At 51.3% G+C, this 14,456-nt stretch overlaps 1 protein-coding gene across 2 annotated transcripts in view; it reads right to left on the bottom strand.

The window, feature by feature from the left end:
• The window catches only part of ABCG1 (ATP binding cassette subfamily G member 1), a 66,175-nt gene extending 56,964 nt beyond the window's left edge, over positions 1-9,211 (bottom strand). For both annotated transcript variants that reach the window (XM_043474479.1, XM_043474480.1), the window contains exons 1-2: positions 9,050-9,211; positions 2,135-2,369 (exon numbers count right to left, since the gene is read on the bottom strand). In XM_043474479.1, coding sequence (XP_043330414.1) covers positions 2,135-2,369; positions 9,050-9,091 — 277 coding nt within the window. In that variant the 5' untranslated portion in view covers positions 9,092-9,211. The remainder of the gene's footprint in view (positions 1-2,134; positions 2,370-9,049) is intronic.
• Positions 9,212-14,456: the final 5,245 nt, after the last annotated feature.

Raw genomic sequence — 14,456 nt, 5'->3', positions numbered from 1 at the left:
GCCACCTGGGCAAGGCTTCCTAGTAGGCCACTGGCCATGCACCTTGGTGGCCTCTCCCTCGCTAATTAAGAGGCCATTTCCGTTGACAATCGGCATGACCAGTTCTAACAAGTAGAGACTATAGTGTGGGCAAGCCACACATCTGGCCAGGAAATGATATTCTTCACCTGCCAGAGCCCCAAGCGAACACCTGCCAGGTTGGATTTCAAACCAAAATTCTGCCTCTGTTTTCAAATGTCGGCATTTCTGCATTGCAAGTTGTCTCCATTTGAAAAATACCCATCTAAGCACTTCTAACATCATGATCACATTTCTAAGGCCACACATAACATGTGGAGAGAAACCTGTTCATGTCTCCCACAGGTTTGCCACCATTTATCTATAGAGACACATCAGGTCAAAACCTCACGATGCCCTCCTAGTCACTTAGTGCATTTTTTCAATAAAATTCTTTTTTCAAGTGGACAAGGAAAAAGCTGGAAACTTATGTTGAAATTTCAAGAGGCTCAACAAATAGGCTCCTGAGCCTCTCACAGAACGTCTTTGTTAATGAAACAGGCTGGCACACCCTGAAAATATAAGTCTCAGATCACTCAGATACTATCAGCTGCTGATAGTATCTGTTTGGGATCTGTTCCTGGTTGTGGTAACAGACACACAGTCATCCCACAGTCAACTTGGCTCCAAGGTCCCAAGGATCTGTCAATCAAGGCTCTAAAACCATGGTTCCAAGGAATTCTGGGGTGCCACACCAACCGTCTCAACAGATTCGCTTCAAGGCAGTAGGAAACAAAATGAAGGCAAGAGAGGGAAGTTAAAAAAAAAAAAAAGTGAGTCTTGGTGGGTCTTCTTCATAAAGGAAGAAGGATAGAGTCTAGATTAAGTTAAAAAGTTTAAACAATATGAACATTTAGAAGGCACCAGAATCACTTTGTTCCAAACTCCTCATGATTTTCCAGTTGTTTTAAATGGTTCGTTAGAAACTAAAGACCATCATTTCTGGGTGACATCTAACATGTCCTCTCCCAGTCACCTCCCTCCCCTGCCTCCAAAGATGGACACAGGGTGGGTACACAGAGCTGAGGTGGATGAGGAGTGAATTCCATGGGAAGAAGTCAGTCAGGCTTGAAGAAAAAGAAATACCAGCCCAGGGAGGTATCAACTTTATACTCTGAAAATCAAGAGCTAGCAAAGGAGCATCTCCGTTTCTAAGAAAACTCAAAATACCAGCAGTTGTCAATTCCCAACAAGAATCAAAAGGGCAGCGGCAAACTCCTGTGTGTGCACGTCTCCCAAGATCTCTGAAGTCTCACCTGCTCCATCGACTCTTCTATGTTTATGGCTAGCCCACCAACACCCCCCTGGTCCTTTCAAGATCTGTAAACATACACAACTGGTTTCCAGAGAGGTTATCCTGGGTCACTGGTTACTTTTCAACACTTCAAGCATGGGAGGAAACACCTGGTTTCCATTTTTCTCAGAAACCAAAAAAAGTCCCATCTTGAAAGACTACCATTAACAGCACCCAGTAAAGAGAACCCTCCGTATTCAGACTGGAAGCCAGCACACAGGAGCACTGGTCAAACTTTGTGATCATATCAGAGGTTAAGAACTATTGTGTGACTCACAGACACAGAAAGCAATCTTGTGGTTACCAGAGGGAGAAGGGGAGGGATAAATTAGGAGTTCGGGGTTAACAGATACACACCACGATGTATAAAATGGATAAACAACAAGGACCTATTGTGTAGCACAATATTCAATATCTTGCAATAATCTTTAATGGAAAAGAAGCTATAAAAGTGTGTGTGTGTGTGTGTGTGTAAATTGACTCACTTTCTGTACACCGGAAACTAACACAACATTGTAAATCAACTACACTTCAATTAAAAAGACAAGAACAAAAACACTGTGTCTCTCGAGTCATCTAATCTGATCTGTTCATATCATAGATAAGTAAAAACTCAGACATAAAGCAATTAGGCAGATTGGCCACAGCAGAGCCGGAGTGGAAAGAGACAGTCCCCCACCTCCCAGACCCAGATTTTCCCAAACCACCTGATTCCTTCAAGGCTCCGCCCACCGCGAAGGCTCCGCCCACCATCCAAAGGCTCCCAGCAGCTCCGCTCCCTACCTTTCTTCCTCCACCAGGGGCCTTCTGGGACAGAGTAGGAGAGGTCCTTGAACTCAATGTTCACTGCCGCTCTCCGAGGCAGGGAGGAGAGCCGCTGGGCTTCTGTGAGATTGTTGTCCTCTTTCTTCAGATGTCCGTTCAGCAGCTCCTTCTCCATGGCGTCCCTGTTGCCGAAGACTACCTCGTCCACGGAGACGCACACTGACTTGGGCTCGGTCATCCCTGAAGAGCCGTTCTAGAGAGGCAGGAAAGAAGCGCCGAGAGCGGGTGTCAGCTACATCACGGCGAGGCCCACAAGGACAGAGCCGTCCATCGGTCGGCACCATCTGTCAACACTCCTCACCCTCCACCGTGCCCTCAGCAGCACAGGACCGGTGCTCCCCTAGAGGAATTCCCTCTCTCCAGCCCTCACTTCTTCTACCACTGTAAATATGCTAAAGATAAACTATGAAACTGATCTACCGTCTTATTTAGCAACCATAACATCTAATCACAAAACCAAAATAAATACACCAGTTTTCTCAAAGAATGAAACATCAGCCACCCTAAAAAACTACCTACTTACAGTCCACTTGTTAAAAAACCCAACAAAAATGAGTGAGACTGCTAAGAAATGCACAGTTGAGAAAGCTTTATGATGATCTCGCTCAGTACCTCCCTGGTATAACCTCATACACATTCTCAAGAGCAATGGTATCGCTTGGACCACTAGGAGTTGGTCTTTGTGTTTTCCTTATAAATTTTCCAAACCCCCTACAACTCTCCTCTCTCACTGTCTCTTCATAATAGCTCTGAAGTGTTGGAAAGCTTGATTTTTTTTTCTCTGTGATACAGACAAGGAAACTGAAGCACAGACTATTTTAAGGAACTTGCTCTGAGCTCTACAATCAAGTGAGGGGCAGAAGGGATCCCAGAATATGAGTCATCCATAAAAACGGGTGCCTCTTCCACTGCATCATCAGGATACCTAATACGTAGCTCCACTGGCCTTTCAGGCTTCCACTGGGAGTCCACTGAACAGATGACCCAAGAACCAAAAGTATTTATGCAGAGAAAGGAATATCCTTTCTAATGGCTTGGCAATGCTGAACAAATCAATATGCTTCAGGCACCTCCAAAACACAGAAGAACCCTGGGGTGGACAAATAATGTGCTGTGCTTTTTCTAGCTGTCTCTTGAATCGAGAGAGAACATTCCCCCGTGCCAAAAGCGTGGGCCTCCAGTGACACACCTCCATACTGTTGAGGCAGTCTGCCTGATCTAGGCTGATCTGGATGACCATCTTTGATAATTCGGGCCCTTCTGATGGCTTTATGGCTAGGTAGCCCCTGACATGCTACTATTTGTTCCCAGATATATAGGAGTATATCACACTGTTATTTTTCCATAGGTTTGTGGAGTATTTCTTTCAAGTTGATGGCTTTCTGATCATTATTGTTTCTAATAAAAAATCTAAAACAAAACCAGAAAGTGGATCATCAATAAACATTCTTACAAACCCCAGCAACTCTAGTGACCAAAACAAGCCCTCTCCCCATTAGAATGACCTCCTGTGTGTACAGTGACTGCATCCTTAATCATCTGACATTATTTCCATCATTGATTTTAAGGGCCCCCTGCAATATCAGAGGATTTGGAGGTTTCAGATTTTTAAAGCAGGAGTAAGGGGATGGGGAGATGTGACCACAGGGGTTTCTGGCTCTTATGATGCTTAAAAATGTTGTTTTGCTGTTTAAGAAAAAGACACACAACACACACACACACACACACACACACGCACACACACACACCTCCCAGGCATCTCCCACCTCTGGAAAGCTTTACTGCATCAGAACTTAGTTCATTGACTGTAACATTCTGTGGATAAAAATTAAAGTGTAGAGTAAAACTCTTGACAAAATTAATCTTGCTTTGCCGCTGGCACCAAGCACGTGAAGTGCTTCAAACGCAAACATGAGTGGGTTCGTGCATCCCCCACACAATCGGGTTTGTGTCAGCCTGACAACGGGCCTCCTCAGAGCCTGGGCTGTGGAGGAGCCCCTCCTGCGCCCAGGAGGGCGCTGCTGGGCTTCCGCATCCGCGCAGGCCCAGCACCTTCAGTGATGGGGCCCCTTGAAGGAACAACAGAGACCCTGCCCCAGTTCTGCACGAGCTTGCCTTTGACCCAGCAGTGCGACGCTCACCTTCAACTCCAGCATGCCATCCCTGTGCCACCTGTCCTGCCCTTCCGGGAACAGGAGCTTCTTTCCCCGAGTTATAACCCAGTTTGACTCCACAGGAGTCCTGGAAGCACCAATCCTGGCTTTGGCCGGGGGTGGGGTAGTGGAAGGGCTTGGGGGCTGGGGCGGGACTTAGCGGTAAAGAATCCTCCTGCAGTGCAGGAGACAGACGCAGGAAAAGGGTTCGATCCCTGGGTCAGGAAGATCCCCTGGAGGAGGGCTTGGCAACCCACTCCTGTATTCTTGCCTGGAGAATCCCATGGACAGAGGAGCCTAGCGGGCTACAGTCCATGGTCACAAAAGGTCCCATGCGACTGAGCACGCACGCCCGCATGCATGGGGTAGTGGAGAGACCAATGGGCAGGGCAGTTAGCTCCAGGCCTGGTCCCCAAAGTCCGTCATCACCCCCCACCTTGAAAGGTGAGATGTCTGCATCGCGTCCTGAGGCTCTAAAGCCTGGGTGGCCAATCGTTTTGTGTTCAGTTAGGGACCAGGAGTTTCCAGCAGCCCCTCCCCAGGGCGTGGCCTCCTTCCCCCTCCCGCCAAGGTGGGCCATCCTGAGGAAGCTCAGAGACAGGTCAGGTCTCGCAGAGCTGATGAAGCACACACAACACGGGGATGAGCAGCCATTACGCCACCCTCCTCCCAACTGGAGCAGATGCCAACGTGGAGCATGACGGGGGTCTGATTTCCCCCTCTAGACTCCAGGCTTATCTACGCCCTCCCTCTGTCACTCTTAGCTCAGATAAAGCCCTGGGGATCAGCAGTCAGCCGGCCAGACACGGCCTGTGGCCTCAGCAAGCTCAGGGTCAAGACTGGGCCCCAAAGAATTTCAATACAAGGGTCCAGGGCTAGGAGGAGATGCTACTGGGACCCGCAGGGGTCACCCAGTGCAGCGTGGGCCTTGGGGTGTGGGACACACGGTGCTTCTGAGGAAATAAACTGTGAGCTGGGCTTAGCAAGGGGAGGTGGAGGAGAGGTGTTGCTTCATGACCTTCCCTGCGAGGGAACAGCAGATGCAAAGGCTGGGCAGCATGAGAGGGCAAAGCACCTGGAGACCGGAAATTCAGGGGCAGGAGCGCTGATGTGGGGTGGGGGAAAGGGCTTCTGGAACAAGATGGGACTAGAGAGGCTCACCGGGTCCGCTCGGTGGAGGGCTTGCCAAGCTTGTTAAGCGATTTGCGCTGTATCTGGAGGTCTCTGTGGGCCGCAGAGGGATGTCAAGGAGGAAGTAGCAAGTAGCCAAGTAAGTCCACAGGGAGCCGGAGCCCGGGCAGTAGGGGGGTGGTGGGAGTGAGTGACCTCCACCAGCTGGGGCAGTGGGGAGGGAGACAGATGGACGGGCCGGTGGGACAAAGCTGGGTGAGTAAACTGATTTGGAACTGAAAAAGAGAAGCCAGAGGCCCAAACTTCCTATATAAAGTTTTGAATTATTATGCCTCCCGCGTGGTAGATAAACGATTATGAACAATAGCGACTATTCATTCAGTAATGCACGACAATGTGCCCATTACACTCCAGGCTGCATAGATTACTCCCCTTCTGTCTCCACAGCTCGACAGGGGGCATACCCTTTTCCACTCCATTTCACAGAGCCTGAGGCCCCACAGCTAAGGAGAGGCCACTGGGGGCCAGTTCCTGCAGGGTGCTCCCACAGGCAGCGTCCCTAACCATGATGGACTATCACTTGGCTTTCTATAGGCAAATTGCAGTGGTCCCTAGGCCATCCCAGCCCCTGTCCATCACAGGCAAAGCCACAAGAGACTGGGGAAACCGTACAAGCCCACCTTCCAAAGCAACCAAAGCAGTGCATACCATCACCCGTCTTTCCAACGGGTGTCCAATTAATAAAATCCTGCATTCCTGTCTGATGGGAGGTAGTGGCTGTCACTCCGAAATAGACCAGCTCTCTTCAAACACATCCTCAGATGAGAGCCGCCAAGGATGTAGGTTACAGCTAGCTTGTCCTTAGCCTCTGGAGCTCATTAAAAATGAAACAAATATATCTTCCCTCCCCATTGGTTCCCTTTCATTGTATGCTTCTCTATCTTACCGAAGCATTGTCTTTGCCCTCTCCCTCCACACAATTTGTGTCGCATAGTAAACGGTAAATAATAGCGAGTCCATTCACAGGTGTTGAGTGCCAAGGAGACCCATTTGAACTGTTTCTGCTTGCTGTTGGTAAGAATTTTTTCTTGGCCGCTGATTTCCTTGCACATCGAGATACCTATTTAGCTGGGGAGGGTCTCTAACAGTCAGCAAGCCCCGCCCCCACCCCAGACCACAGTGACGCTGGTTCACTCTCTTTACTCAGGGAAGCCCAGTTGGAGACAGAAACTTTTCAGCATCTTTTTACAGCATCTTGGGAAGAAAGGAAAGAGGAACTCACAGGCTCCAGGTACTGGCATGCACTCTCCCCCACTTCTCTCCCTGCTGCCAGCTACAGTGTGCACCTAGACGGGTGAACCCTGCATTTGGAGGGCAGACCCCACCCCCACACTGGAACCTTGAGCACAAAAAAAGGAAAACTAGGTCCAGCACCCTCAAGAGCACTGCCTAGGGAAAAGAACCCAAGCGTCAAGCCCTTAATTAAGCAAAGGGTAGGTGTCACTGATACGGTCACTCAGAGTGCCAACCTCATCGTCTCCAAAACCTGGCTTCCAACAGCCCCAAATGCCAATTCCATTGGGAGTCTTGCTTGCCCCACCCAGCCCAGCTCAGGGACTCGTGAACATGGGTGGGTGGTTTTCCCATCCTCCAAGGCACCTTCTCTAGACTCACACCTGGCAGTCAGCCCTGGGCTGGACCCTAGAGGAAAGTTTAGGGCCCTGGGAATGTCTCTAGGGCTCTGTTTATGACTTGGGTTGAAATTTTAAATTAAAAAAAGCACAAGGTTTTCAGGGAGAATGATTTTCACACAAAACATCATTCTCTGAAAAAAGTGAGCTCAGCCTCACATGAAAGAAACACCTAAGTTCTGGTGCAGCATCAAACCGTAAGGTAACATTCAGGAAATCTTGACAAAAACATCTCTACCTTAAAACATTCTGATTCACTATTGTCTCACATGTATAAGGCACTTTTGCAGCTTTGAACGGGCTTCAAGAGTTAGTTACCAGGCACCTCCAAGACCTGAAACTTCCTTTATCCACAACTAACAACAACAATCTCCTTCATTTCCCATTCCCACCATCATTCTGGAATCCCAAAGAAATGAACAAGTGCAAATGAAAAATGGTCAAGTGTTACCCAAACATTCAAGCAGATAAAAGCAAACGTCATGAGGGGGCTGCCTTTTTCATTTGGGGATCCCTGTCATATATAAGAAGCTAGGTCATAAAGGCAGAGACCTTCCAGAGATGGGACCTGGCTTGTGGATCCCCCTGCCCCTGGCTCTTTCCTGCTCTGCCAACCTCCTCAATGTGTCCGCGGCCCCATTCTCTCGGTTTACACAAAATCATTATATAATGAGCTGGCGAGGCTGGGTATGTTCTACAGTAACCTGTTTGGAATCATAGGATGCAGTTGTCAGAGCAGAGCATGCGCAGAAACCCGGCTACTTTTTTTTTTTCTTTCGCTCAAGGCAAGAGGTAACTGTCGGTCAAATCCTGCAGAGCCCTGCTGACTTCAAATACAGGATGCTAAAAATGAAATAAAGGCAAAGGGTGGGGAAAAAACCGGTGCGTGCTGTGCACGGTGGGGTTACAGCTCATGGGAAGTGACTAGCAGGATAGTAAACACACAGACAAAGGACAGAAGAAGGATGCTTGGGGGGTTGGTAGGGGGAGGGTGAGATGGCTTGGAATACGGAATACTTTATTCTATCTGTACTTTAGATGACCTGAAATCAGTCCAGAAGTACCTCACTGCACTGCCGGTGTGCTGGGCATAGAAATGAAAGGCCCTGGGATGGGTGAGACAACAGTTAGTTTGTTTTTCTTTTTTTCTAACGTGAGTTTATGGAGCTGTTTTAAAGGGGCAAGAAGACCTTTATAGAAACAGCACTGACCACCTATAGAAACAGCACTTACTGTAAGTGTCTAGCAAAGAATTCTCCTGCACCTGGTGGTACCCCTACGGAGCTGGCACCCTTGGGAAGAGTGAGATGAGCGCCTTTGTCCCCACCCCAGTCTCTCTCCAGGGTAGAGAAATGTGACCGGAGGTACCCAGGCTAGCCCCTCACCTGCCTCCCCGTAACTCCGCCCGCCGCCCCCTCCTGAGCAGGTCCGGGAGAGGCTATCCCCAGGAGCGAAAGGGCAGCCCAGGCTCTCGACCACCTCTCTCCTTTGTTCCCCTAGACAGTGCCGGCGCTCCGGAGAGCAGCCTGCTCCTCAGGCTCCCGCCACGCGCGCGGGCAGAGGGATGGGACCCCCTTTTCCTCTGGCCCAGGCTGCCGCCCCGCCCCAGTATGCTATGGGTCCCCAGGCCGGGCACCCAGAGGCGGACGAGGTCAAGGCCATCTGTCCAGTTGTGGGACCTCCTCCTTTCCTCCCTCCGTCCCCTGGCCCTCCGCCTTCCCCGCGTCCTCGGTTGCAAGCAGCATCCTGAGGCGTCAGGCGGCCAGGGCGGGGGGCGATGTGAGTCGAGCGCCTCCCCCGGGGCTCACGGGCAGGTGTCAGGGTGCAGGTCTTTGTGCGTTTCTTATTCTCCGGGAGAACAGAACCCAGCCCCGGGGACAACGGATGCGCTCACTCACCATGGCGGTGCCGACCGAGAAAGTGGCCATCAGACAGGCCATGCCCCGGGGGCGGCGGCGGCGGCGGCGGCGGCGGGGACAAGGCTGCTGGCGGCGGGGACGGGCGGCGGGCACGAGGCTGCGCTCGCACCGGCTCGGCTCCTGCGCGCCGCGCGGGCTCGGGCTCCGGCTCTACTGCTCTGGGGCCCCGGCCCCGCCCACGACTCGCCCACTCAGGCCCCGCCCATGACCCGCCCACACGGCCCCGCCCTCTACTAGCGATTGGCCGGCGCGCGGGGGTGGGGCGGAGCCGACAGGTGCGCGTGCTCTTGTTTTGCTTCTGCGGGGGCGCGGCTGGCCCAGTTCTCTGCTTACAGGCTCCTCTGGCTGCCCGAGCCCCTGGCCCGGCAGGTGCAGAGGATCCTCCGCAGACCCCGCGTCTTCGAGTTCCGAAACTCACGGGGGCTGGGCCAGAGACCCTGGGCCCCCGACTGTCAGCGGGGGGTCCCCGTCAGGACTACCACCTCAGTTTGCAGGGTGTGCGGGGGGCGGGGCGGGGAGGGGGAGGTTCGTCTTGGGAGGGAGAGTGGAAGGGTAAAGGAACTTCTCTCTCTCTTTCTCTCTTTTTTCCCGTTGTTGGGCACCTCTCTGCCAGGTAGGAGCGTGAGAACTAAAGAGGAGCTGGCCGCTCCAATACCCGCCCCCCACCATTACAGCTCTGTATCTGGGGCACCCGCTCCTGCCTACTGAGGCAGCACAGTCACCCAACATTGCTGGGTGCCAGACGCAGAGTTAAGCCTTGGATAACAAAAGGGTGCTAGGTGAAGATGCCCAGGCCTCTGTCCTTCAGGAGTTGGCCAGGTCCCCAACTCCCACCTCAACAAAAAACCAAAAACATTTTTTTTTTTTATTTTAGATGCAGTGTTGCCAGTGCCTGGCCCACAGCTGTGTTTATGCATAAGGAGAGACACATCAAGCACCCTCTCCTGTGGCCCCAGACGGGAGTATCAGATGGCCTGGCTTCTGCTAAGACCCTTATTATATGTAAGTGGAACCATTTCCTGGTAACCATGGTGATAAGACATTCCTTACTCCCAATCTCAGAGGCTAATGCTTTTATTCAGTGGTTTGCATGTGGGGACCACAGGTAGGAATGCATCCCTTCTCACCTCCAGCACACTGGGTCACCCCTCCCCACTCTTCCTCGGGTTGGTGAAGCCCCTGCTTTTCTCATGGGGAGAGGGAGCACAGCTTTTTACACCAGGCAGGGGGGCTTCACACCTGAGATCTTATGACCATAGGCAAAATCTCCCCTCGAATCAAAGGATGGAGGGAAAGGCAGTGTAATGCATGAGCTCAAGGGCGAGAGGGCCCTGCCTTTGTCTGCATAGTTCACTTGAATAGTTCATGCATCACCTCTATTCTGTTGTTAAGAAATCTGACTGCTGTATCTCTAGGTGCCACTCGCTCTCTACATGCCAGGCCCACCAGTCTGTGTGGTGCCTTGAACATGCTGAGCAGGGAGGCCAATGAACTCCGAATGTTCTGGAAAGAGGTTTCAGATTCACAAGGCTGTCTGTGAGAACTGAGACCCAAAGGCAGGGATGGAGGTGCCTCATCTCTGAGACCTGGGATTTGTGGGCAGCCTTGAAGCCCACCACTTGCCCCAGGGCCAAATGGAACACAAAACAGGGGCAAGAGACACAATAGAATGTGACCATGGAGGAACTCTCCATGAGAATCGACCAGACCCTGCTGTAGAGCCAGGACAAGTGACAGTGTGGTCCTGCTGCCGTGGCATGTATTCTCTGCCCAAGACCCACTCTCCTCACTGCTGGGCATATGCTCAGAACATCCTTCTGGAGCTGCCCCTGCCCCCAGCTCTACACCACCTGATTCCGTCAGTGATTGGTCAGGTACTGGAAGTGTAAGGCTCTGCTCGCCGAGCCCCTGGAAATGGCCAGGAGGACAGTATGTGGAGCCTGAGGATGAAGCCAGAGAGGGAAGACAGTGACAAAATGGGTCCTTGCTGGCTTTTCTGTTACAGGCCGTGGAGAGCTCCACTTACACATCTGTACATTGGGATAACAATCGTCTCAGCCACATGGGAGATAATGTGTGCTCCACTGCGCGTGGACACATAGCCAGCAATTCTAATCCTTGCTAATGATATCCTTCTTGTGCCAAATCTGGGAATAAACAAATGGTGAATAAAGTCGGTCAGATCTGTTCAGATCTGTGACGTGGCTATCGGGACTTCTTTGATTGTAAGTGACAGAATGCCCTCTCCAACTGGCTCAAAGTATTTCACTGTCTTAGGTAACAGGAAGACTCGGGATGCACTGGTTTCAGGCTTCAGCCCTTGATCCCAAGCTCTGTCGATGGCTCTGCTTTCTGTCTGCTGGCTTTCCACTATGGAAGGCTGTCACCACATGGGCCTTCCAGTAACAAGCCTGCATCCCATCACTGTGACCAAAACCAAATCAGGTCCACTCTTCCATCATGCAGCAAAGTCAAGCTACAGACACTGGAATGTGAGGCAGGAAAGTGTAGCCTTAAATGCAGGGCACCAAGCCAGGAATGGGGAGACAAGCCTCAGATCCACTTCCACCAGCTCTTTGATTCTGGGATCTTTTTAAGGGGAAGAATAAAGAAGCTTGGGTTAATTATCATCTGTGTCAGCTCGGAGTCGTGGTTTCAGGAGGCAGGAGGTCTCAGGTGGTCCATGGCTCGGGGCATGGACCTGAGAATATCTTGCCCTGGAGAAACAACCTGGGAACATATATTAATGATGAGTCTATGTGCTGTGCTTAGTCACTCAGCCTTTGCAACCCTGTGGACTGTAGCCCATCAGGCTCCTCTGTCCATGTGATTTTCCAGGCAAGAATACTGGAGTGGGTTGCCATGCCCTCCTCATAATGGAGTGGGTCTCCATGCCCTCCTCCAGGGGATCTTCCTAACCCAAGGATCTAAATTTGGTATGTTTTATGCTTGCTCTGTGAGATTAACATATTTCATAAATATTAATTAATAATTCCTTGCCTAAGTTAGAGGAACTCTTATTGTGTAGTTTAAAGGACACCCTGCCAGAAGCACACTGGTGCCACTCAGGCCTCAGGTCTCTCATGGCCCCGCCCTTTTGGAAGCAGTCCTGCAGGTGTCCCACTCTGGAGACTATATATATATATCTGCAGTTGCACCCCCTCCCAAACCATCTCATCCCTGATGCTATGCCCCCTTATAATCCGTGCATCACCGAATTAATTCACTATTGATTGTGTTTCCTGTCCGCCACACTGCTCAAGAATGTAAACCCCATGCAGGCAGGAATATCCACCCACTTATGGATCATCAGCCCCAGGCTGCTGCTGCTGCGAAGTCGCTTCAGTCGTGTCCGACTCTGTGCGACCCCATAGATGGCAGCCCACCAGGCTCTCCCGTCCCTGGGATTCTCCAGGCAAGAACACTGGAGTGGGTTGCCATTTCCTTCTCCAATGTATGAAAATGAAAAGTGAAAGTGAAGTCGCTCAGTCGTGTCCGACTCTTGGCGACCCCATGGACTGCAGCCTACCAGGCTCCTCCCTCCATGGGATTTTTTAGGCAAGAGTATTGGAGTAGATTGCCATTGCCTTCTCCAATCAGCCCCAGGAGCAGTGTCCAAGCTCATGAGCTATTCAATCAATACCTCCCACCCCCAGTCCCTCTGGATCCTCCACACTGGTTGTTCCCAGTGTGCATGAAGTGCCCAGAGTGGAAATGTGCATGCCCGGCAGTGTTCCAGCAGGGGGGCTTCTCCCCCATCGATGCCCATCTTTGCCCAGATGGGCTTTCCTGGTGGCTCAGTGGTAATGAATCTGCCTGCAATGCAGGAGATGTGGGTTTGATCCCTGGGTCAGGAAGATCTACTGGAGAAGGAAATGACACCCCACTCCAGTATTCCTGCCTGGGAAATCCCATGGACAGTGGAACCTGGAGGGCTACAGTCCATGAGGTCACAAGGTTGAACACAACTGAGCAACTAAATCACCACTGCCACCACCACTGCCTGGAGTAAAACAAAAAAAATCTATGACAGAAGGCTGACTCCCCACCTCCTTAGCTCCTCTCATTATGTTGACCTCTGCTCTGCAGCAATGTGAGAGCTTATGGGATTTCTTTCTCCAAAGCCTCAACCGAGCTTGACTTTGGAGGTATGGTGTAGGAAAGCGTTTTTTTGCTTGCTTACTCTTTACAACCCAAGCTCTGACTGTGAAGGTATCAGACAAATGAAAGCAGAATCTGATGCCTCAACAACCAATAGGAAAGACGGGCTTGCCCTTTCCCCAGACTGGCGGGGATGGGAAACATGGTGGGGTCTTTGGGAGGCAGGGATGGTCTGGGGAACCCTGCCCTATAGTACCCCAGGCCCACAATATAGCAGGTATTGGTCACTAGAGTCATCTCGAGGGGAGACTTGCCCTTTGCTGGGCTGGAGACCTGCTTTCAGGTCATGGCCCCTGACCTCTTGGCCTCTCTGGTTCTTCCACTCATGTTGGCAGAGTCATCAGACCCCTTCTACTTTTGTTCACATCACCTCCATTGCTTCCACTTCTAAAAAGGAGGAAAAAGAGAGAAGGAGACAGCGAGAAGAGGTGAGAGGGAGGAAGGAAGACAGAAAGAAGGAAGTGGAAAGGGGGAGAGAGACAGAGCCTTAAATAGGAAGAATAGGAGTCTTAGCCTTTGATGGGAAAGGGTGGAAAGGGGAGTAGCTGAGCAGACAGATGCACAGACAAAGGCTGCCTGGGAGGATGACAGGCGACGCCACACACCAAACAGGGACTCTGTAATTGGTGTCCTTTTAAGAAACATTGTTTCCCTGTCTATGGTTGGTTTGATTCCTATTTTGCTGGCCCTGTTGACTCCCCCGGGGTTCCCAGTGGCTCAGTGGTAAAGAATCCACCCGCCAATGCAGGAGATATGGGTTCCATTCCTGGGCCAGAAAGGTCCCCTGGAGAAGGAAGCGGCAACCCACTCCAGTATTCTTGCCTAGAGAATCCCACAGACAGAGGAGCCTGGCAGGCTACAGTCCATGGGGTCACAAACAGTTGGACATGACTAAACAACAACAGTCTGGCTTCCTCAGCATCTGTCTCAGTCCAGATGCACCCCCATCACATGTGAGCATGAGCCCAGCTCCAGAGAGGGGCCCTGCCATCCCCAGCCTGTCAGAGGCGAGAGCAGGGGAGGGGTCACCACTGAGAGTATGGTGCAGGTGGAGGGAGAGAGGAAAAGAACCCGGATGGTAAGAGGGAAGGCGGAGGTGAGTGAATGAGAGAAAGAACAAGGCAGGTAAGTATTTTATAAGCTAAGTGAGCAAGAGGCAAGTTAACCATTGCAAGCAGATTATTTCTGTTTTCTCTCATTAACATGGAACACAGAATGGTGGGAA

The sequence above is a fragment of the Cervus canadensis genome, chromosome 7 (assembly GCF_019320065.1).
Source record: "Cervus canadensis isolate Bull #8, Minnesota chromosome 7, ASM1932006v1, whole genome shotgun sequence".
Classification (NCBI taxonomy): domain Eukaryota; kingdom Metazoa; phylum Chordata; class Mammalia; order Artiodactyla; family Cervidae; genus Cervus; species Cervus canadensis.
This window is presented reverse-complemented; position numbering and strand designations above follow the sequence as displayed.